Source organism: Mobula hypostoma, chromosome 8 (genome assembly GCF_963921235.1).
Source record: "Mobula hypostoma chromosome 8, sMobHyp1.1, whole genome shotgun sequence".
Classification (NCBI taxonomy): domain Eukaryota; kingdom Metazoa; phylum Chordata; class Chondrichthyes; order Myliobatiformes; family Myliobatidae; genus Mobula; species Mobula hypostoma.
Genome location: NC_086104.1, coordinates 29,696,728 through 29,721,579, shown reverse-complemented (window position 1 = coordinate 29,721,579; position 24,852 = coordinate 29,696,728). Strand labels below are relative to the sequence as shown.

Here is a 24,852-nt window from a genome sequence, read left to right as displayed (position 1 = left end):
GCCTTGGAACAAAATGTGGACAAAAGAGCTGAAGTTGAAGTGAGCGTAACAGCTCATGACATCAAGGCTGTGTTTGGCATAAAGGAGCACTGGCTAAACTGGAGTCAATGGGAATCAGGGAAAACACTCAACTGATTGGAATCACCTCATACAAAGGAAGATGGTGGTAGTGGTTGGAGGTCAATCATCACAACCACAGGGCATCTCTGTAGGAGTTCCTCGGGAGAGAGTCCTAGTCCCAACCATCTTCAGCTTCAATTCAAAGGTCAGAAGTAGCGATGGTCACTCATGATTGTACAATGTTCAGCACCTTTCACGACCCCTCAGGTAACAAAACAGTCCATTCAAATGTAGCAGGACCCAGGCTGACAGGTGGCAAGTAACATTCATATCACACAAGTGCCAGGCAATGACAATATCCAACAAGAGAAAATCCAGCTATCACCCTGAGAGTCAATGGTAATACCATTGCTGAATTGTCCATTATTAATATCCTGGGGGAGGTTACTATTGACCGGAAACTGAATGGAGTAGCCACATACACTACGTGGCTTAAAGAGCAAGTCAGAGGCTAGGAGTCCAGTGGAGAATAACTCACATCGGAACACCTGTCCATCATCTACAAGGCTGATGAAATACTCTCTGCTTGCCTGGATGAGTGCAGTTTCAACAACAGTCAATAAATGCAAAATCATACAGGACATGGCAGCCTGCTTGATAGACACCCTAACTACAGCCATTCACTCACTCCACCACTGATTGTATTGTAGCAGCAATTTGTGCTCATTGGACAACACCTTCCAAACCCACAAACTCTACGTATTATAAGGACAATTGCATAGGAACACCACCACCAGTAAGCCACCCTCTGAGCCAAATGCATCCTGACTTAGAAATGTAGCACTTCACTATAGCTGGGTCAAAACCTGGAACTGCCTCCGAGCAGCATTGTGGGTATATGTACATACACCTCAGGGATTGCAGCAGCTAACACCTTTTCAGGGGTGATTAAATGGTAGCTCAATCTCGAGTGCTCATCCTTTGAATGAACAGTAAAAAATGAATACAAATGAACTGACAATGCAAAATAATTTCACGTCACAGGGACACAAGCTTCTCACAAATGAGTGTTTTAACTAAGACACCCAGGATGAACTTTACACTATTCCATTTCTTCAGCCAAATACTGTGAAGCATGGACATATCATCTGTGAACTGTGTCATAAATTCAATTCCCTAGTCATCAATTTAAATGCTGTCAGAATAACCATCTGATGACTGGCTCGTGAATGGATAATTCAGACTTTCAAGCCATATTTCACTGCAGGATCAGATATCCACATTGTTAGCAAGATAACAATTTTCTTTGACTTATAGAACTCACCTAACTTGATTCCTGCCTCAGCTCGCATGTGGCTGAAGCCCTCATCAATGTGAAATGTGATAGAATCTGATTATACTGAAAAGATGCTTCCAATATGTGGGGCACTCCATAGACATCCTGCAGTATTTTGCAGACTGGATGCCCAAAATCATGGTAGTCTGATGCATACTGCAGTTACTCACTGATGTCAGATCATACCTGGCAATAGCTATACTGTGAATAACAGCAGAGTCTGAGGTGGTGAAAGAGGAAGAAGGAGAGGAAGACAACTCAAGCAGCTCCTTTCTGTTTGGATTGCATTGGAAGGCATCCAAGTGTACAAGAAGTTACCTAAATCCCAATTTGCCAAAGATTCATTATCTTCCCTTTCCATCTGTCACTTAACATCAGTGTCTACATGCGAAAGTAAAAGTTAGCAAAAAAAAAAATTCAAACCAGGTGTCACCCCAAAATGCTTTACACCCACGGATGCCATCTTGGAGCTATGGACATAAAGGGTCCAAATATAAAGAGTACCTTCAAAGTAAGGCTGGCCATTGCTTTTCCAGGGGTCCTCAGCCAACTCTGTAAGCTGTAGGTGGATGATTATGGGACTAGTGTGGCACCCAGAAACATACATTGTGTATGTTAATCAGATATAATGGCAGTAAACTAAGGGTGAAAGACAGAACCTGAGGTTCTATTGTTGCACCTAGATTTGGGGCAGATGTTACTTTTTTTTTAATCTATTGATTTACTGACATGCAGTGTGGAATAGGCCCTTTTGGCCCTTCAAGCCACACCACCTCGCAGTTCCCTGATTTAATCCTAGCCTAATCATGGGACAAATTACAAAGACCAATTAACCCAGCAACCAGGCCAACACACACAAAATGTTGGAGGAGCTCAGCAGGTCAGGCAGAATCTATGCAGAGGAATAGATGGTCGATATTTTGGGCTGAGTCCCTTCTTCTGGACTGAGAAGGAAGGGGAAGATGCCAGAATCAAAAGGTGGGGGGAGGAGAAAGAGGCTAGCTGGAAGGTGATAGGTGGGTGGGAAAGTCAAGGGCTGGAGAAGAAAGAATCTGATAGGAGAGGAGAGTGGACCATAGGAGAAAGGGAAGGAGGAGGGGACCCAGGTGGAAATAATAGGCAGGTGAGAAGAACTAAAAGGTCAGAGTGGGGAATAGAGGAAGGGGGGGGGCAGGATTTGTTCACCAGAAGGAGAAGCCGATATTCATGCTGTCAGGTTGGAGGGTACCCAGACAGAAAATAAAGTTTTGCTCTTCCACCTGAGGGTGTCCTCATCTTGGCACAAGAGGCGGCAATGGACTGACACAACAGAACCTACCAATCAGTGTATCTTTTGATGGTGGGCGAGATCGGAGTATCCAGAGGAAACTTATGCAGCCACAGGGAGAATGTACAAACTCCTTACAGGCAGCAATGGGAACTGAACTTGGGTCTCTGGTATTGTAAAACATTGTGCTAACTACTGTGCAGCTTCAGTATAAAGCAAGTAGAGAGAAAATTAACAAAACTAAGAAAGGATTTCATGCAAAGTATTATGTTTTTGGGTCTACAAAGAGTCATACTGGTATCCATTTTGTTGTCCACACACTTGGAACTGGCAAGTGTGCTTTCCATAGTTGGTGCCTTGGTAATGGGCACTCACATCTTATTTATCCTACCACCTTTTGCCATCCTCTAAATTAGTCTGCTACACATGGAGTTCTTCACTTCTGAAAGCAGATTATACAATTTGCATATTTAAAAAGAGTGTCATCTGGCATTCTTGATATTAATCTAGGCAACCTTTTGATTAACATGCAAAAAGAAATTTATGAAGTTGAAGGTGACTGGAAGGCGAAGGTAAATTCTGCCTGAAATGCACTGTGAAAGAAAAAAATGCAGGGATAGCAGTGGCACCATTTCTGAAGCATACTGCTAGACAGAGGGCATGCAGCTGCAGTATGAAGCAAAAAAATGGAAAATTAACAAAAATAAGAAAGGATGTCATGCTTGTATTATGTTTGTGTGCCTACAAAGAATATCACTGGAGGTCAGAATGATCCAATTAAATATGTTTAGAACAATACTTACTATATTTTATTTTGTTCTTGGCTGGTAATGAAGTCATAATCTGTAGTTACTTTTCTTGTTGGAACTTCACATGACTTCGAAAAGTTGTATAAAAATATGGGTATGGAATTCTGTCTGAAGGGAAAGTAACAATCAACTATGTTCAGAATGATTTTCTTTCCCCCTATCACTTCCTCACTAGTAGATATCAGGTTTTTAACAGATTATGTTTCTGTTCCTGACCATATTATTGAATCAATCCACCTGCAAGAAACTTTAGTGATGGCATGCAGTGATGGCACAGCCAAATTCATCCAAATTCCTCCCATCTTCACACATGGACTCTTTTTGGAGAATGACTTACAACGTAAATTTTAGTCAGTCTTTCTTCTTAGAGATTAATTCTGAAGCTCTGCTTCTTCACTGGCTGAGGCTATCAATTCGGATTGAATTTGATTTCATCAGAACATATGAGTCAGTTGTTTAGCACCTAAAATCTCCAAGTACCTGGAGGTTTATCAAGGATTATTTGTTTAGGCTTCACAACAGAACTTCTTTATGCAACACAATAAAATAGGAAGAGCTAAAACAAATATCATCTTTGTTTAATTACTCTTTACTACTCTGGACTACTCAAAGCAGGTACTCATATTTTAAGATTGTAGGTGGGAACTCGCAACAGATTAAAAGAAAAATCTCCAAAACTCTTCTCTCCAATTTGATCCAGTAAAATCACAGGATTCTAAGTTAACTACAAACCACACCCACAGGACAACTTGTATTTCCTTGATTAGATCATTTAGGAGGATACAGATAATTTAAATGCCTCTCCCTTGAATGCCAGAAAACTCTAGTTAATATACCTAGGTAATTAGATCCAAGTTAGTTGTTTACACTACCAAAGGCTTGCATTTTATTAATTGTAGTTAAAGTTACTATATATTTAATTACTTTGAAAAGCAACCAGCACATAATTCAAAACAACACCACATGACATGTCAGAGTATATTCCTTTGAAGAGAAAACAGATATGCTGGATAGAAGAAAGGCACTGTATTTGGTGTACTTGGACTTTCCAAAGCCCTTTAAGTTATTTTGCAAGAATTTCTTGAACAAAGGTAATTTTAATTTTAAGGATGGAGAATAAGATGCATGGCTGATGGAACAGGTACTTTCTAAAGACTCAGTTGGATTTACAGTACTCCTATCTTAAATAATTCTACAATGTATGGCACTATACAATTAGTCACTTATGAAGAAAAAAACAACTAAAAAGAGAAAGGTTTGAAGGGCAAAGAAAAATTATTTAAACCGGATGAATACCTGAGTTTGTAAAAACTAAGTATGGAATAGACCTATGATGTCACCCATGGCACTCCTGATATGATACGTTTTATTTGATAAGCGTTTTCTCTGAAAGATGGTTAGTTTTTTTATTATCATAAGAGACACATTGGTGAGGGATTGATGAGGGGTAGGTAATAGATAGACACAAAAACTTACCCGTTTGATTTCTCCCAGTTTTTGAATGCACAGCAATGGCTGGGATATGTCAAATTTGCTTCCATCAAATTGACAAACTTTTCCAGAGCTGGGAATCTTTTCAGTGAGTACGTAAAGCGCGCAGTAAGTTTTTGAATAAACTCCAACCCGTTAGATGGAAGGTACTCAAGTGCAGTTGAAGAAACATCTCTGTAGCAACAAAAATAGTTCAGATGCTTCACTTTCATTTATCTGGGCCCGATCACGAAAAAAAATCTAATATTTGCTGTCTTGGTCTCCTGCATTTCCTGGCAACATTTTTGTTCTCATTTAATAACATGGGACTTTTGTAAGTTTACCCCTTATTTCTCCTCTACGACAGCTATGGTTTCTAAACAGCCAGGAGCTAAATGCTTGGGTATACTTACCCTAGAACTTCCTTGTGACTTTCTACTTGTGCAATACTCCCTTCATTTTTATCTCCAATGTGCAGTATAATTGCAATGTTGTGTGCCATACATGTCATTATTCACCATAGTTTTTATTAGAGTCATTGGCTTGTTTACTGCCCAGAGATTGTTTGGAATAGCATTTAGAACAGGAAAGGGAACACAGAGCATGGGATGTGACCTTAAGTTAGAATATTCTAAGTACAAACATATCCAGAAAATAGAACTCATTATTCTTCTCTACATCTGCAAATTATTAAAATTCATTAGTGTGGTACTCCAGATTATTTTTCCCAGAAGAGTTTCAATGTTCATTTCACTCCAGTTAATAATGAAAGGCTTTAAAAACTAATTTGGTGTAACCTTGCCAATATTTACTTTTTATCTTTTGCTTTTCTTTTCCTTTCAGAAATCGAGTATGTCTATTTACCCGGATTTCTAAATGCACATATCCAGAAAAGCTCCAATGAGTTATTTCATAGATGAGAACAATGGTGTGTGCTATGACTTTATATACCCAAGAGATTTCAAATACTAAAATTTGCAACATAGCAAATTGAGAACAATGTAATTCTATTTTAACTGCATAGTAAACCAGCCCAAGATGCTTAGCAAAAGCAAAAGAATATCAATCATTCTCTATTTTTAGGCCTAAACACTTGGTTACAAAAGGGAAGCGAACATACTCTATGTGAGTATAACTGGCAGCTGATACTTCAATATTTGTTTAGTCCTGTCAGACAAAGACAAACTTCTCCCCCAACGTGAGCATAATCTTGTACACAACAGCTACTAGTCAACTAAGCTGAAGCTGCAAGGAAGCAAAGGCCTGTTTCTTGGTTTTATCTATATAGTATGATGCTTTGATAGGAAGATTTCTGGAAGGATCCAAATTCTACCAGCTGAGTCAAAAATTATTCTGCATGCCTTTCCTGATTAATGTAACTGTACTTGGAACCACTAGCATTAAGTGCAAGAGTCCTTCTGCCCTTCATGTCTCTTAGTTATTATTACATTAGATAGGTAATAGTAATAGATTTTTTTATTTGCTTAAAGTGGGTTAGGACTCAATTCAGGATTTTTGGATTTGGTCCCTGAAAGTCATACTTAACAGCATCCCTCAGCTCCATGTTAAAACTTTCAATTTAATGACTCAGGAGAGAGTTTCAGTTTACAGTGATTTTGTTGGAAGATTACTTTCTGGATATATTTGTATTTAGAATATTCTAATTTCAAGGTCACATCCCATGCTCTGTGTTCTCTTCCCTGTTCTAATTTCTGTTCCAAACAATCTCCAGGTAATAAACAGGCCAATGAATATAATACAAATTATTGTGAACAATGACACCTCTAGCACAAAACAACTTAATTACACTCACACTTGGGATTAAAAAACAGCATTGCACAAACAGTACAGATAGTTACAAGACAGCAGCCACAGTAAGTATATCAAATCATGACTGTGCGGAAACCAGAGCTGATATCCATCTGATAGTAAGTTTATATAGCCATTGAATGTGATGGTGGAGGCTAACTCCTTTGGCGGGTGTCAGATAATTGTGAGCTAACACCGATGCCTCATTGACTGAATTACCATCATAACAAGTTTACTATTTTAAGGCATTAGAATTAATTTATTAAGCAGGAAACCATACCACCTTCATTAAATTGGGGATGATGTTAACTATTTCCCACTATATTACATTGATGGACGCAGATAGTTTTTATTAGGTTTATTTAAATGTTATATGAAACATTTTTAAGTATATAATTAAACGTGGAATCTCATTGGGTCAGAACATACTTACTCAGGTCTGCCACTCACACCTGGTTCTTGCAGTCCTGATAGAGCTGCATGCCTAGATTGTGTGGCCATTATGTGAATAAAGGCTACTTGCAGGTTGTGTCAAAAGCCTTTAAAATATTTTTAAATTTCTCTGACAAATAGAATTATATAATCAAAATAACCAGGAATATATAACTTAAACCCTGAGAAAATAATTAACAGTATAAATCCACTTGGAGTACTGTGCTCAGTTCTGGTCGCCTCACTATAGAAAGGATGTGTAAACCATAGAAAGGGTGCACAGGAGATTTACAAGGATGTTGCCTGGATTGGGGAGCATGCCTTATGAGAATAGGTTGAGTGAACTCGGCCTCTTTTCTTCGGAGCAACGGAGGATGAGAGGTGACCTGATAGAGGTGTATAAGATGATGAGAGGCATTGATCGTGTGGATAGTCAGAGGCTTTTTCCCAGGGCTGAAATGGCTAGCACGAGAGGGCACAGTTTTAAGGTGCTTGGAAGTAGGTACAGAGGAGATATCAGGGGTAAGTTTTTTACGCAGAGAGAGATGAGTGCGTGGAATGGGCTGCTGGCGACAGTGGTGGAGGCGGATACAATTGGGTCTTTTAAGAGACTCCTGGACAGGTATATGGAGCTCAGAAAAATAGAGGGCTATGGGTAACCCTAGGTAATTTCTCAGCTCAGGACACATTCGGCACAGCTTTGCAGGCCGAAGGGCCTGTATTGTGCTGTAGGTTTTCTATGTTTCTATGTTACTATAAAGTAAAATAAGGGAAAATAAAACATATCCTCCTTTCAATCAAATCTGGCAACACCATACAATTGAATTAAGTCATGATGAACATGCCAGACATCCCTGATTTAAACTGAAGGGCTAAGACATGAAATTCTGCCATTGATGAGTCCAGTCATAGAGCAAAAGTTCAGTTATGTCTACATCTGGCCTTCAGCAAATTTCTGAGCTCTCTGTTGCAATGCACACATGTTGAACTTGGAGATAAAAATTATCTATGCAAAGGACTTTGCTGGCAAAATGCACATACATACAAGTTTAATCCCTGGATGCTGAATCTCAATCAAGATTAGGAAAATGAAGCAGGGGCAAAAGAGACAATAGAAAATAAAATAAAGATGTACAGTGTTAAAATTAGGGATTTCTGCAGTTCAAAAAATGTTAATTAGCAATTTTAATGTAATTTACTTTGCAAACAATAATTAAAAATATGATTAATATAGTTAAATCTGTTGTTTAATGTGTGTATTCCATATGTAATGAAAACTTGCTATAACTTACAATACATCTGGTCCAATAGCTCCCTTGAAAGCATCATTGTGTATTATTCTTAGATTTTTATTATCGTTAAGTTCTCTGGGGAAAAAAATAACATGATTTTTATTTTTTTAATTTTCCAATACTTTTATTATTAATTTACATATAAGAATATAGAGTACAATAAAAATATATATATATCAATGCATTATACTAATCGCATATAAAGACTCCTTACCCTATATTCATACAGATTAATGAATTCATAACATTAAAATTTAGTAATTTTATTATATAAAAAAACTAACCCACTACCAAGACCGAAGCTAATTAGTAAAGAAAAGAAGGAAAAAAATTATTAGTCATCACCTGTGCTTTAATAGCAAATCAAAGGTTTTGGAAATAATTCAGAAAAGGTCCCCACAATGTTTGAAAGTCTTGGCTAGATTCAGAGACTGAACATCGAATCTTCTCTAAATTTAAACATGACATCACATCACGTAACCATTGAGCGTGAATAGGAGGGGCTGCATCTTTCCATTTAAGCAAGACTGTCCTTCTGGCCATAACAGAAATAAAAGCCAAAATGTGCAATTCAGATGGCTCCAAAATAATATCCTTTCCTCCAACAATACCAAATAAAGCAGTCAAAGGATTAGGCTTAAAGTTTACTTTGAAAAGTATCGAGAAAGTTTGAAATACTTCTTTCCAATATTTTCCAAGACTCAGGCATATCCAAAACATATTAATGAGTGAAGCTTCTCCATTATTACATTTATCACAATACAGAGATATTATCTAAATAAAAATGAGACAACTTATCCTTGATCATATGGGCCCTCTGGACCACTTTAAATTGTAGGAGAGAGTGGTGGGCACATAATGATGAAGTGTTAACCAATTTAAAAATTTGATTCCAAGTTTCCTCAGAAAATGAAGTCTGTAAATCTTGTTCCCAAAGATTTTTAATTTTATCTAAAGGAACACTTCTCATTCCCAACAGCAAATTATAAATATTAGATATAGATCCATTATAAAAAGGTTTCAAATTAAAAATTACATCTAATACAAACCCCATTTCTAGAAAAGTTGGGATATTTTCCAAAATGCAATAAATACAAAAATCTTTGATATGTTAATTCATGTGAACCTTTATTTAACTAACAAAAGTACAAAGAAAAGATTTTCAATAGTTTTACTGACCAACTTAATTGTATTTTGTAAACATACACAAATTTAGAATTTGATGGCTGCAACACACTCAACAAAAGTTGGGACAGAGGCATGTTTACCATTGTGTTACATCACCTTTCCTTTTAATAACACTTTTTAATCGTTTTGGAACTGAGGATACTAATTGTAGTAGATTTGCAATTAGAAATTTTGTCTATTCTTGCTTGATATAAGACTTCAGCTGCTCAACAGTCCGTGGTCTCCGTTGTCTGATTCTCCTCTTCTTGATGTGCCATACATTTTCAATAGGAGATAGATCTGGACTGGCAGCAGGCCAGTCAAGCACACGCACTCTGTGTCTACAAAGCCACGCTGTTGTAGTCTGTGCAGAATGTGGTCTGGCATTGTCCTGCTGAAATAAGCATGGACGTCCCGGGAAGAGACGTCGCCTTGATGGCAACATGTGTCTCTCTAAAATCCTAATATACGCCTCAGAGTCAATGGTACCTTCACATACATGCAACTCACCCATGCAGTGGACACTGATGCACCCCCATACCATCACAGATGCTGGCTTTTGCACCATTCGTTGATAGCAATCTGGATGGTCGTTTTCATCATTGGCACAGAGAACTCAACGCCCGTTTTTTCCGAAAACTAGCTGAAATGTGGACTCATCTGACCACAGCACACGGTTCCACAGTCTTTTGGTCCATCTGAGATGAGCTCGGGCCCAGAGAATTCGCCGGTGTTTCTGCATAGAGTTGATGTATGGCTTCCTCCTTGCGTAATACAGTTTCAAGTTGCATTTCTGGATGCAGCAACGGACTGTGTTGAGTGACGCAAACAACAGGAATTCTGCAGATGCTGGAAATTCAAGCAACACACATCAAAGTTGCTGGTGAACGCAGCAGGCCAGGCAGCATCTATAGGAAGAGGCGCAGTCGACGTTTCAGGCCGAGACCCTTCGTCAGGACTAACCTGTGTTGAGTGACAATGGTTTTCCGAAGTACTCCCGAGCCCAGGTGGCTATAATTGTCACAGTAGCATGACTTTTCTGTGCACTTTTCAATCTCATTTTAACTCTGTCCCAACTTTTGTTGAGTGTGTTGCAGCCATCAAATTCCAAATTTGTGTATATTTACAAAATACAATTAAGTTGGTCAATAAAACTATTGAAAATCTTTTCTTTGTACTTTTGTCAGTTAAATAAAGGTTCATGTGAATTAACATATCATAGATTTTTGTTTTTATTGCATTTTGGAAGATATCCCAACTTTTCTGGAAATGGGGTTTGTAAATTCTTGTCAGGACTTTTAGGAAATGTACCTATTTGAGACCGTAAAAAATCTCTTATTTGTAGGTATCAAAAAAATGAGTTTTGGGTAAACTATATTTAGTTGACAGTTGTTCAAACGAAAAGAGACTTCCCTCTACAAACGAGCCCTGAAAGCATTTGATACCTAATCTATCCCATTCTTTAAAAGCCATATCAATCATAGAGGGTTTTAAAAAAATTAGAAAAAATGGGACTTGAAAGAGAAAATCTCAATAAGCCAAAGTATTTTTGGAATTGTATCCAAATTCTCATAGTGTGTTTAACTACCAGATTATCAGTTAGCTTACTCAGAGTTAAAGGAAGTGAGGATCCATGAAGAGAAATAATAGAAAATTTAATGACAGAGTTAGCTTCTAAAAAAACCCACATCGGGCAATGCTCACGATTAATGTAATATAACCGAAATGTAAGATTTCTTATATTAACTGCCCAATAATAAAATCTAAAGTTTGGTAAGGCTAATCCTCTATTCTTTTTATCTTTCTGAAGATGAATTTTATTTAATCTAGTACGCTTATTCTTCCATATATAAGAAGGTATAATACAGTCAAGAGAATCAAAGAAAGATTTAGGAATAAAAACAGGCAATGCCTGAAAAAGATATAAAAATTTAGGTAATATATTCATTTTAATGGAGTTAATTCGGCCAATCAGCGATAACGAAAGAGGCGACCAATTTGATAGTATCCTTTTTACATGATTCAATAAAGGTAAGAGAACTTTTTTTAAATAGACGCTTATCGTTTTTAGTAATTGTTACACCTATGTAGGTAAATTGGTTTCTTACAATTTTAAAAGGAAGGTTAGAATTTGTTGGTATCAAATTATTCAAAGGGAAAAGTTCATTTTTACGTAGGTTTAATTTATAACCTGAGAACTGGATAAAACAGGAGAGTAAAGAAAGCACATGGGGTAACGAAATCTCAGCGTTAGAAATAAATAGCAGCAGATCATCAGCATACAGCAAGACTTTGTGAATAGTGTCTCTCCTTAAAATACCGGTGATATCATTAGTTTCTCGAAAGGCAATGGCTAAAGGTTCTAAGGCCAGATCGAAAAGCAAAGGGCTCAACGGACAGCCATGTCTAGTGCCACGTTGAAGGTTAAATGGTTTGGAATTATGAGAATTAGTGGAAGGAGCTAAATGAAGTAATTTAATCCATTGAATGAGAACGGGTCCAAAACTAAATTTTTCTAAAGTTTTAAATAAATTCTATTCAACTCTGTTGAAAGATATCTCAGCATCTAGGGATACCACATATTCTGATATCATGTTAGAAGGAGAATAAATAACATTTAATAACCGGCGAATATTAAAGTAAGGTATAGATTTTTGATAAATCCAGTTTGGTTATCGGAAATGACAGATGGTAAAATATTTTCAATCCCATGGGCCAAAACTTTAGATAGGATCTTAGTATCAACATTAAGTAAAGAAATGGGTCTATAAGAAGAGCATTCAGTTGGATCCTTATTCTTTTTAAGGATAAGCAAAATGGAAGCCTCATAAAAAGATTGAGGGAGTCTGCCCAACTTGAATGAATCCGAAAAAACTGAACATAAATGAGGTATAAGCAGTGAGGAAAAGATCTTATAAAACTCTCCAGAAAATCCATCTGGACCCGGAGTTTTCCTCAAATGTAATGAGCACACTGCCTCAACAATTTTCTCAAAAGAAATAGGTTGTTCCAACAACTTTCTGTTGTCGGCAGAAATTGTAGGAATGTTTAGTTGGTCTAAGAAATTGTTCATTGCAGTGTTATCCTTAGAAGATTCAAAACTATAGAATTTAGAATAAAATTCTCTAAAAGTATCATTTATTTCCAAATAATCAGTTGTCCTATCACCATTAGTTTTGCATATTTCTTTAATCTGCTATTTAGCTATAAAGGTTTTAATTTGATCAGCCAATAATTTACCTGTTTTATCTCCATGAATATAAAATTGACTTTTATCTTTTAGGAAACAACACACATCAAAGTTGCTGGTGAACGCAGCAGGCCAGGCAGCAACTTTGATGTGTGTAGCTTGAATTTCCAGCATCTGCAGCATTCCTCGTATTTGTGTTTATCTTTTAGGAGTTGGGTTTCAATTGGATAGGTTAAAAGGAGATCATATTTAGTTTTAGTTTCAACACGTCTTTTATGTAAGGCAGGTTCTGGACCCAAGGCATACTCTTGGTCTAATTGTTTCAACTGATTAGCTAAATCACTTCTCTCTTTATTAGCTTTTTTCTTAATAATTGTAGTATAAGAAGTAATTTGTCCTCTAATATACGCCTTAAAGGCATCCCATCTGATAAGACCAGAAGTCTCCTCTAATATATTCTCTTCCAAAAAAAAGAGTAATTTGTCTCTCCATAAACTTTAAAAATTTTAAAGTTAAATTAAATCACCAAAACCTATTTGTTTGAAGAAGACCAGGGAGATTTAAAGATAGGAGCACAGGAGCGTAATCTGAGACAGCAATCTCTTTATATTCACAGGATCAAACTGATGGAATAATTTGGCTATCAATAAAAAAAATCAACATGATTAAGACAATAATAAATGTTCAAGAAAGTAAATAAATACATTTGTTATGAAATGTGGAAATATGTTTTATAAAGTGTTTTTCTTATTCTGACATTAGGTCCTAAGCAAAATATATAACTCATACATAATCCTCGGGAAATCAAATATACTGGATATAAAAGGAGTAAAATTTGGATACATTCTGCAGGCAGGGAAAGGAATGGCCCTTGCTGATCATTTCCAACATACTTTATCTTTATTTGACAACAATTATTTATGGGAACAGAGCACTTCCTGTTCTTAATAATCAAGCATTCCTGAGTCAGCTAAATACAATTATGTCTGGACTTTGCATCCTCCTTCAACAGTGTTCCTGACCTCACTTTAGAAGAACATCTTCATTATCCTCAGGTAATGTTTTCAGGCCAACCATGCCTGTAAACCATATCTACCGGATATGGACTCTAAATTTTCAGCAGGCTCACCCAGCATTTTTTCGGTGATTGTGCACAGGCTTTCTCAGCCAGATACTGGGAGACAGAAGCTATTTTCTTCACTTGGTGACAAACTTTGTTTGATAGGCACAGCACCATCTCTCTCCCTGATTATCACTGAAACTAAACCTAATGTTCACAACTTTCATATACATTCAACAATGCCTTCCCCAAGTTGAATAACAAATATTATTGACAAATCCATAATTTACCCATGAACAATGGCTTGGTAAGTCATTTCAGATGACACCCAAGAATCAACCATGTTTCTGTGTGTCCAGAGTCACTAACAGGCCAGGCCATGTGAGAGCATCAGATTTCCTTCCAGAAAGGACATGAGTGAACCAGACCTTGCACTGATTTTAAGTCTAAAGTAATATCACATTTCACAAGTACAGATTTTGTCTTTGAATACAAATTAAATCCCTTATTTCAATATTAATTATAATTTTGCTATTTTTAATTTTCCCATGTGAATGTTTTTGGGCCAATGCCTGTTTAAAGATAGGTCATGATGCAATGTGTCGATTATCAGAATAAAACCTGCCTACTGTGTAATTCAAGAATCCACACTCCAAGTTTATTGGTAGCAAAATAAGTTGGCATAAAAATACTTCAAGAAGTTTTAACATGTTGAATAATATTGCATGGGCTCCTTGACCAGTTTGTTGTAAGGCTTCTGGGGATAGATACAGTAAAACACAAAGCATAAAAATGCACCCAAAATGCTGGAGGAACTTAGCAGGCCACGCAGCAGCTATGGAAAAAAGTACAGTCGACGTTTCCAGCCAAGGTCCTGCTGAAGGGTTTCGGCCCGAAATGTCGACTGTATGTTTTTCCATAGATGCTGCCTGGCCTGCTGAATTCATCCAGCATTTTGTGTGTGTTGCTCAGATTTCCAGCATCTGTAGATTTCTCTTGTTTGTGATTTTAAAAAAAACACACCCTTTTGGGTTTCAGCTGATGATGCTGAATGTGTGCATAAACAGGCAAAAGTTACATTATGAAGGTGGGTTTAGTTTCATGGTCTTCAACCAATGAAGACTGGAGTTCAGGGAGAGTTGATGGGATACATGACGAACTCTCCACCCCAGCATCAATCCTGTTGCATTCCTGTACTGAAAATCTTTCTCCAGTAGAGAGGTTAGAGTTGCATACAATATTCCAGATTCAGGTCTCATCGATACTCTGTATTATTGGAGAAAAGTATCTTTACTTGTGTACTCAAACCATATTGAAATATATGTTAACATTAGTGCTTGCTTTCTTAACTGCTTTCTGAATCTGTCTATTATATTTCAGTGATACATGTGTGAATTCACACACATCACTCTGAACATCAGCAACTTCCAATTTCCCACCTTTTAAAAATACTCTACTTCTCCGAACACTTTTTCCTAGATTGTTTTCCATCTGCCATTTCCTTGCCTAGTTACGTAGCCCTCCTGGGGCCCCTTAAAACCTCGCTGTATCATTCTCACTTCCAAACTGTCACCTAGCTTTATATTACTGTATCAGGAAACTTAAGACATGTGATACCCGATCCCCTCATCAAAGTGATTCTTCTTTTTTCTGAACTGCTGGGAGTTCGGTACTGATCTCCATGGCAGCCCACCAGCCACAATCTCCCACCCTGAGAGTGACCTGCTTATTTGAGTATTTTAACCTCCAATATCATATGCATGAATTTTTAAATCTCTTGGGATTTTAAAAGTATATCTGCAAGTTTAATTGCATCCATCATTGATTCACTTTATCCATTCCATTAGCTACAAACTGAAAAATGTTAATAGTCCATATCATCTCTGTCCAGTCTTTCCAAGTGCCCTGATACCACTTCCTTCATAATAAATTCCATTTTTCCCCTTCCTCTGATGTCAGGAGAACATTGGAATCACTCCAGGAGTTGAACCTGGATCTCAAATGTGGAAGGCAGTACTGTGCCTATGATGTACTGATGCAGCCTCCAGGCATCAGTACATCATAGGCACAGTACTGCTGCAATCCCTGCAAGAGCATCTTGTATGCAATGTTCACAATCACATTTAACACTTGATTTTTAGATTAAATCCCTTCTAGAGCATTATCACTTGACAATGTAAAACAGCATTGACAGTTAAGACTGGGATTTATTTTCCAAACTGTGTTAGTTGATTTTAGATACCTGGTTAATAAGTCATTTGAAGAAAAAATTTAACTGGATTTTCTACTGGATGGTTATCAAAAAGAAAGGATCTGGACTAATTAATTCAGAGTGCCTTTGATGTTGCTTTTCAGGAAAGGATGATGATTGCTTACAGGAAGGTCTTTTGAGACTCCAAGGAGAGGGAACTTCCTTTAACTTTCAAATGTTGAAATGACTGCATTCACTTATAAAATAACCTAAAAGATCCATGAGGTTATGTGTTTCAATATTCATGTTGCTGAACCAGATCGAATACCAGTTGATTTTGCTAAAAAAAAAGTGTTGAGTTCGACTGCACAAATCTCCTAACACTGGTGAATAGACTGGACAGTACTTTCTTTATCATCTTTCCAACCCTTCGTTCATTGATGCTGCCTGGCCTGCTGCGTTCCACCAGCATTTTGTGTGTGTTGCTTGAAGTTCCAGCATCTGCAGATTTCCTCAATGTTTACATTTGATTAAGACCACCTTTTCTCGAGTACTGACCTCCATTACTGGAGATTTTTTTTGTACAAGCAAAAATAGAAAATGCATTTTTAATAGTACAGTGAGATTTCCTGTTTGATAAGTGTGACAAAATTGAAAACCCTTTTATAAATAAGATCTTCAAAGATTTTGCACGAACAAAATCTTCACCTGGTGTAGTCTCTAATTCTGTAACATTCACCAGATAATAATATTAGCCGAGGCTAGTTCTATTTTGGAAAGTTCATAAGATGTGATACTTGTTTTTCACAAGCTATTATAACCTTTTGCAAAAACTTATTGATAGCAAGACAACAGGAATTCTGCAGATGCTGGAAATTCAAGCAACACACATCAAAGTTGCTGGTGAACGCAGCAGGCCAAGCAGCATCTATAGGAAGAGGCGCAGTCGACGTTTCAGGCCGAGACCCTTCGTCAGGACTAACTGAAGGAAGAGTGAGTAAGGGATTTGAAAGCTGGAGGGGGAGGGGGAGATGCAAAATGATAGGAGAAGACAGGAGGGGGAGGGATAGAGCCGAGAGCTGGACAGGTGATAGGCAAAAGGGGATACGAGAGGATCATGGGACAGGAGGTCCGGGAAGAAAGACGGGGGGGGGGGTGACCCAGAGGATGGGCAAGAGGTATATTCAGAGGGACAGAGGGAGAAAAAGGAGAGTGAGAGAAAGAATGTGTGCATAAAAAAGAGATAGCAAGACACTAGTTTTTTTTCCCCTGTACCTTTTCAAATGATAAATTTAGAAACATAGAAAATAGGTGCAGGAGTAGGCCATTCGGCCCTTCGAGCCTGCACCGCCATTTATTATGATCATGGCTGATCATCCAACTCAGAACCCCGCCCCAGCCTTCCCTCCATAACCCCTGACCCCCGTAGCCACAAGGGCCATATCTAACTCCCTCTTAAATATAGCCAATGAACTGGCCTCAACAGTTTCCTGTGGCAGAGAATTCCACAGATTCACCAGTCTCTGTGTGAAAAAGTTTTTTGTAACTTAACACTAGTACTTTCTCTGATCATGGCATCAATGTTTTTCTTAAATTCAAAATAAGAATGGTTACAGTTAGAATTCAGAAAATGAGTAATTTTGTAATGGAATTTAATGTATAACACTTGCTTTTTTCATTTTAGTTATCTATGATTAAGAACCTTGGAGTTATCTTGTGGTTTACAAGTTCCATGGATTAAGGCTCTGTTTTTCTGTATTGTCCTTCAAAGACGCCAAAATGAAATGCTAAATGTGTGCAACAAACTAAAAGTATTACTGTTTTTGATTTTACTTATTTAAACCAGTATTTTAAACTATTCCATACATGGCATAGATCAGATCAACATTGTATAATGATGTAGTAAATAATCGTACAACTTATCCAGTTTTGTTGCATTGAATGCATGACTCCGCACATCTTCAAATCCATTTTTATACAGCTTCCTGAAAAGGCAACATTATTAGAATAAATTACTTTATTAATTAAATTCAAAATGAAGTGAAAACCTATAAAGTCAGGGTGTGTTTGTTTAGATTATACAAGGCAACATTGACAGTATAACAACATCACATAACAGTTGTCTTATCGACTGGTTCATGTTATTTCGAAATCCAGTGAATGGATACAATGAGAATTGTAAGATAATTGTAAAACTTCATCAACAAGTTGAAACTATTATAAGCTAGTTAATATTTTGTTTTCTATGCTCATTTTAAATCAACTTTTCATTCGTTTCTAAATTTTCTGCCATGCTGCATAGATTCTTCAATTGTTTTCCAGAGGAACTTTTGGCAATGAAGACATTTTACTAAAGGTTCTTAGGTGGACAACAGTTTTATCGATCATGAGTCCGGGAGAGTTTCAAGAATGTCAACAGCATCACACTGAAATTGTAATATTCCATGTAAAGTGGTACAGCAACATAATATTTTGTTCTGCTTTTCCACAACTCCTGTCACTCATGTCACAGAATAGTTTCCTTCAGGGGAAATCCTGCCTGATGAACCTTTTGGAATTCTATGAGGAGATTACAAGTGGGATAGATAAAGGGGATGCAGTAGATGTTGTATATTTGTACTTTCAGAAGGCCTTTGACAAAGTGCCACACATGAAGTTGCTTACCAAGTTAAGAGCCCATGGTATTATAGGAAAGTTACTAAGATGGTGAGAGAATTGGCTGATTGGTAGGAGGCAGCGAGTGGGAATAAAAGGACACGAGGGCACAGCTTCAAGATAGAGGGGTGCCCTTTCAATACAGAGATGCGGAGAAATTTCTTTAGCCAAAGGGTAGTGAATTTATGGAATTTGTTGCTGCATGCAGCTGTGGAGGCCAGATCATTGGGTGTATTTAAGGCAGAGATTGATAGGTTCTTGATTGGATATGACATCAAAGGTTACGGGGAGAAGGCTGGGAACTGGAGCTGAGGAGGAAAAGGAAAAAGGATCAGCCATGATTGAATGGTGGAGCAGACTCGATGGGCCAGATGGCCTAATTCTGCTCCTATGTCTTATGGTCTTATGTTTAATCCTGACCTGGTGTGCTGTCTGCCTGGAGTTTGCACATTTCTCCGTGTGGTTGCAAGGCTTTCCCACACATTCTCTGATTTCGTCTTACATCCTAAAAGAGTTGTGGGTAGATTAACAGGCTACTGTAAATGATCTCCAATATAGGTGATTGGCAGAAGAATGGATGCATACGATAGAATAGACTACAAGGAAATGAGGAGAATCGGATTAATGGGGATATTCTAACAGTCAATCTAGATTTGAAGCTTTAAGCAGCCTCAATCTATGTCATGAGAAACTATGATATTAGTAGTACTAGTTATTGGAAAACAGTACTGTATAGATGAGCCTGACAAACCAAGAAACAAACCAGCCATTGTTAATGGATTAATACTAATGTGGACATGTAAACTAATCTACGGAAGCACTTGACTAACAGCTTGCACTCAATTTCCAAAGACACAGATTTTTTCTTGAAGTCTCAGAGTTGTTTACCTATATGAGTGACTTCCCTTATTGTACCTGGAATGTCACTGAAGAATTCTGAACACAAGGCAGAAAATATAAACACAACGAAGTTCAGTGGAAAATAGTTAAGAATTGTCAGAGATTTTTTATTGTTGATTTAAAAGCTTTTTCCATATTTTTTTCTTGCTATTAACATCTGGGAGAAAAATGAAGAGAGCACAAAACACATGAAAAGTCAGTCTTCATTTGTAATCTTGCCAAATACTTAGGAAAACATAGTAGTCTTGCCTCTTGATTGTGGGTCCCTCTTGCCTTCAAATTGTCTACTGTTCAAAGGAACAGCAACAAGCTGCCACACTAACAATTAACAGGTGTGTCATTTATCAGTATTCGAAATGATGCAGTATCGATAATGATATAAATTAGGTGTTTTCTGGTACCTGGCTAATAGGTTTTGGGTACTTTGAAGGCTTATTATACCCTCTTCTCCTTTAAGTAGCAGAAAAATAACCTAGTTACAGTAGCCAGTCCATGTGCCAGCCTGCATCTTTTGGGATGTGAGTTTCATTAGCCTGTGTCCCAAGCCCTATGAGCTGGAAAATCCCAAGGCAGTTGTGTGAAATCTTCCATCCCTTGTAACTGTTAGCAACTCTTCTTTACTACAATGCAAACCCTATGGAGTTCTGTCAAATTAATCATTCCTTTACCCCAGCCCTTCTGTGATTAATGGAAGGATATATACACAAGCCAGGCTCCAGCTTAATGAAACTTGGTAATTTAACTCATTTCTTTGCATTATTCATTTTTCATGCATCGGACACAGGTGACACTAAATAAGTATTCTCTAAAAAATTCCAAAGCATTAATATTTTTGATATTATAGACTGGAAAATTGGTGATTTTGCAGTGGAACACAGTAAGATTATTTTTCATGAGGAATCATGTCGCTCTGGATTTTCATCCAGCCAATTCCTACTCTAAAATGACATGCAGAAATAGGGGACAAGGCACATTTATTTGTACAATGTTCATTTGGACGGTTGCAGGGGGAAATTAGGTCAATAGGCTCCAAACCACACCAATCATTAGTCATTCAGGAGATAACCATTTGTTGGCTATGCGGCAATGTGATTTAAAAGATCACGTTTTACTCAGGTACAGCAGTCTGCTGCTAAAGGCCTTGAAGCCAACAGCTGATTCTGAACCCTGTGCTCACTAACAAGAGTGACCTTGCTTAAGGTTCACACTTGAACCTGCCTTGCTGTTACTCGCTGCTTCTCAGCCTCCAAATTATTTGAGATGGTGGCAGTACCTGAGCCAGGCCATGCTTCACCTCACAGCTGAAAGGCACTCACCAATACTCCCTGTTCAAAGAAAGGAGACCTCCCCCTGAGTATGTCAGTATGCTGGCACAGGATTTAATGCTGCTCAGCATCACACACAAAATGCCGGAGGAACTCAGCAGGCCAGGCAGCATCGATGGAAAAGAGTAAATAGTTGACGTTTCGGGCTGAGACCCTTTATCAGGACTTCATCACACTGCAGGGGCCCACTATCAAACTGTCCATGCAAAGTTTGCCTGTCTCTATGTGAAGGCATGCATTTCAGAATGGTGACACAGCAGCTGGTGTTGATGTCTCATAGCTGTATAAGCCCAGGTTCAATCTATCCATGCATGTTCTCTCTGTGAATGCACGGGTTTCTACTAGATGCTGCAGTTTCCTCACATGAACCAAAGATGTGCTGATAGGTTAACCAGCCATAGTGGGATTCAGAGTAGGTTAATGGCAAAAAGAAAAATCAAAGAGGAACTGATAAACTTATGTGAAAGAAAGTAACATGCAGGAATGCAGCGGGAGAAAGGAGTGGGGAAACTGGACCAATAGAATTAATCACTTGTGAGTTGGCATGGACCTAGTGAACCAAATGGCCTCCTCTAGTCAATTGGAATTGGTTTATTATTCTCACATGCACCAAAATACAGTGAAAAGTTTATGTTGCATACTGTTTGTACAGATCAAATCATTACACAGTGCTTTGAGGTGGGCAAGGTAAAACAATAACAGAATGCAGAATAAAATGCAATGGCTATAGGTAGACAATAAGGTGCAAGATCATAATGAGGTAGATTTTAAGGTCAAGTTCCCATTTTATAATACTATGGAAGCATTCAATAATCTTATAAAAGTGGGGTAGAAGCTGTCCTTTATCTTGGTGGTATATGCTTTCTGGCTATTATATCTTCTACTTGATGGGAGAGGGGAGAAAAGAGAGTACCCAGATTGGATAGCTGCTTTCAAAGTTCAAGTGAAATTTATTATCAGGTTATACATATGTCAATATATAATACCCTAAGATTTATTATCTTGCGAGCATTCATAGTAAATACAAAGAAACACAATAGAATCAATGAAGAACTGCACACAGCAAGATGGACAACTAACCAATGTGCAAAAGACAATGAACTGTATAACAAACTATATAAATAACATGAGACAATGTGTTAAAGAGTCCTTGAAAGTAAGATCATTGGTTGTGGGAATATTTTAATGATGGAGCAAATGAAGATTAGTGTTATTATCCCCTTTTATTCAAGAGCCTGACCGTTGAGGGGTAGTAACTGTTCTTGAACCTGGTCCTGTGAGCCTTGAGGATCTTCTACCTTCTACCTGATGGCAGCAGTGAGAAGAGAGCGTGACCTGGGGGGGGGGTGGAGATCATGATGATGGATGCTGCTTTCCTACAACAGAGTTTCGTGTAGGTGTGCTCAATGGTTAGGAGGGCTTTACTCATGATGTACTGGGCGGAATCCACTACTTTTGCATGATTTTCTGTTCAAAGATATTGGTGTTTCCATACCAGGCTGTGATGCAGCCAGTCAATATACTGTTCATTCCACATCTACAGAAGTTTGTCAGTGTTTTAGATGCCATCCTGAATTTCACAAACTGCTAAGAAAGTAGAGGTGCTACAGTGCTCTCTTCATGATTGTACTTTTGTGCTGGGTCCAGGACAGGTCCTCTGAAATCAGGAATTTAAAGTTGCTAACCGTTTTCATCTCTGATCCTCCAGTGAGGACTGGCTCAAGGACCTCTGGATTCCCTCTCCTGATGTCTATAATCAGTTCCTCGGTCTTGTTGATATTGAGTGAGAGGTTGTTGTTATGACACCACTCTGCCAGGTTTTCAATCTCCCTTCTATATGGTGATTCATCACCGTCTTTTGATTCGGCCAGTCACCATGGTGCCATCAGCAAACTTGAATTTGGCAGTGGGGTTGTACTTAGCCACACAGTTATAAGTGTAAAGTCAGTAGAACAGGGGACTAAGCACACAGCCTTGTAGGGCACCTGTGCTGATGGAGATTGTAGAGGAAATGTTGTTGCTAATTTGAACTGTCTGGGGTCTGCAAGTGAGGAAATTCAGGGTCCAATTGCAGAAGGAGATATTGAGGGGAAGACGGTATCAAATGCTGAGATGTAGTCAATAAAGAGCATCCTGATGTATGCATCTTTGCTGTCCAGATATTCCAGGTTTGAGTGAAGACAAGGCAACTGCTGTGAATTTGTTGCTCCGGTTGGCAAATTGGAGCGAATCCATTTCACCTCTCATGCAGGAGCATATACGTTTCATCAACAACCTCTCAAAACACTTCATCACTGTGGATGTAAATGCAACTGGGTGATAGTCATTGAGGCAGATCACCATGCTCTTCTTCATGCACCGGTGTAACTAAACCCTGCTTGAAGCAGGTGGGTACCTCACACTGCCAAAGTGAGAGATTAAAGATCTCAGTGGACACACCAGCCACTTGGTCAGCACAGGTCTTTAGTAGGTAGCCAGGTACCCTGCCAGTGCAGATGCTTTCTGTGGGTTCATGCTCCTGAAGGCAGCCTGCACATCAGCTTCAGAGATTGAAATCATAGGATCATCAGGTAATATGGGAGTTCATGATGGTTCCTCCATGTTCAAACCTTCTAATTTCTCACAGAATCTTCTAAGCACACCGACATAGGTTGTGGATCCAGTTATGTACTTCCACAAGAGGGGCACAAGCACCTTCCGTTCGTGCCATGAGGCAGGTGTGAATGGCCAGGGGTCACGGTGGCATGGTCATCCTCCCTTTGAAATTCATTCCACTTACATCAATGCACCAATCACTGTACTGCGCACACATAACAGCTTTCCCATAGCTTGAAACATTCTCTGAAGGTTAACTTTTAATCTAGTTCCTCTTAACAAACATCAACATTGCACTGAGCTTTCAAGTTTTGTTAAAATTTGTTTTATTTAAGATTCAAGATTGTTTAATGTCATTTCCAGTACACAAGTACAAACGGTATAAAGGAGAATGAAATAATTATTAGTCCAGATCTGAAGCAGCATAAAAAACACAATAATACAAATAACACAATAATTAAAAAGTAATAAATATAAATACATAAGACAACTTATTGACATAGATTGATTGCACGTCCATAAAGTGATGTTAGGCACAGGAGTGGCTATACATAAGGTGCCTGAAGGAAATAATAAAGTAGTGGTAGTTGGGGATGTGGAGGGCTGGGTTAGTGGGTGGAGGTGTTGATCAGCCCTACTCTTCAGGGAATGTAACTGTTTTTGTATCTAGTAGTCCTGGTATGGATGCTATGTAGCCTCCTCCCTGATGGGAGTGGGATAAACAACCCATGAGCAGGGTGGATGGGATACTTCATGATGTTACTGGCCCTTTTCCAGCACCTTTCTGTATATAGAAGATGGTGGCGCGACGCAGCACGCAGCGGCCACTCTGGTGATGAATATCTGTTATTTGTCAAGTAGGATGCCGTGCACAATCCTGATTTGATGGAGGCAGACGTGAGAAGCACTGAGGAACATCTGGTGAAACTCCTGAAATGCCTGTTTCGCTGCCGCTGCTACTGTGTGATCCAGAATCTCCGGAGGGGATTTGCTTGTTGCTCGGCGGCTGGGGTGGGGTCGAAGCACTCGGCAGAGATGGTGCTTGGTACCGGAGGCTCGAAGTTTTCGGACAGACTCAGAGTCGGCTGTGGTCGGGTGGTCGGGTGCTTCCAGGGTGCTGCATCGGCAAGTTGGCAGCGCTGGAGATTCATGGCAGGGAGAGTTTCTCCCTTCTACCATCTGTGTGAGATGATGGGGCTAACAGGACTTTGAGACTTTTTTTTTTACCGTGCCCATGGTCTGCTCTTTATCAAATTAAGGTATTGCTTTGCACTGTTGTAACTATATTTTATAA

General features: G+C 38.5%; 1 protein-coding gene across 2 annotated transcripts in view; it reads right to left on the bottom strand.

The window, feature by feature from the left end:
* The window catches only part of LOC134350432 (lutropin-choriogonadotropic hormone receptor-like), a 114,769-nt gene that overhangs the window by 4,354 nt on the left and 85,563 nt on the right, over nucleotides 1-24,852 (bottom strand). For both annotated transcript variants that reach the window (XM_063055620.1, XM_063055621.1), the window contains 3 exons: nucleotides 18,000-18,068; nucleotides 8,476-8,550; nucleotides 4,949-5,137 (listed from right to left, as the gene is read on the bottom strand). In XM_063055620.1, coding sequence (XP_062911690.1) covers nucleotides 4,949-5,137; nucleotides 8,476-8,550; nucleotides 18,000-18,068 — 333 coding nt within the window. The remainder of the gene's footprint in view (nucleotides 1-4,948; nucleotides 5,138-8,475; nucleotides 8,551-17,999; nucleotides 18,069-24,852) is intronic.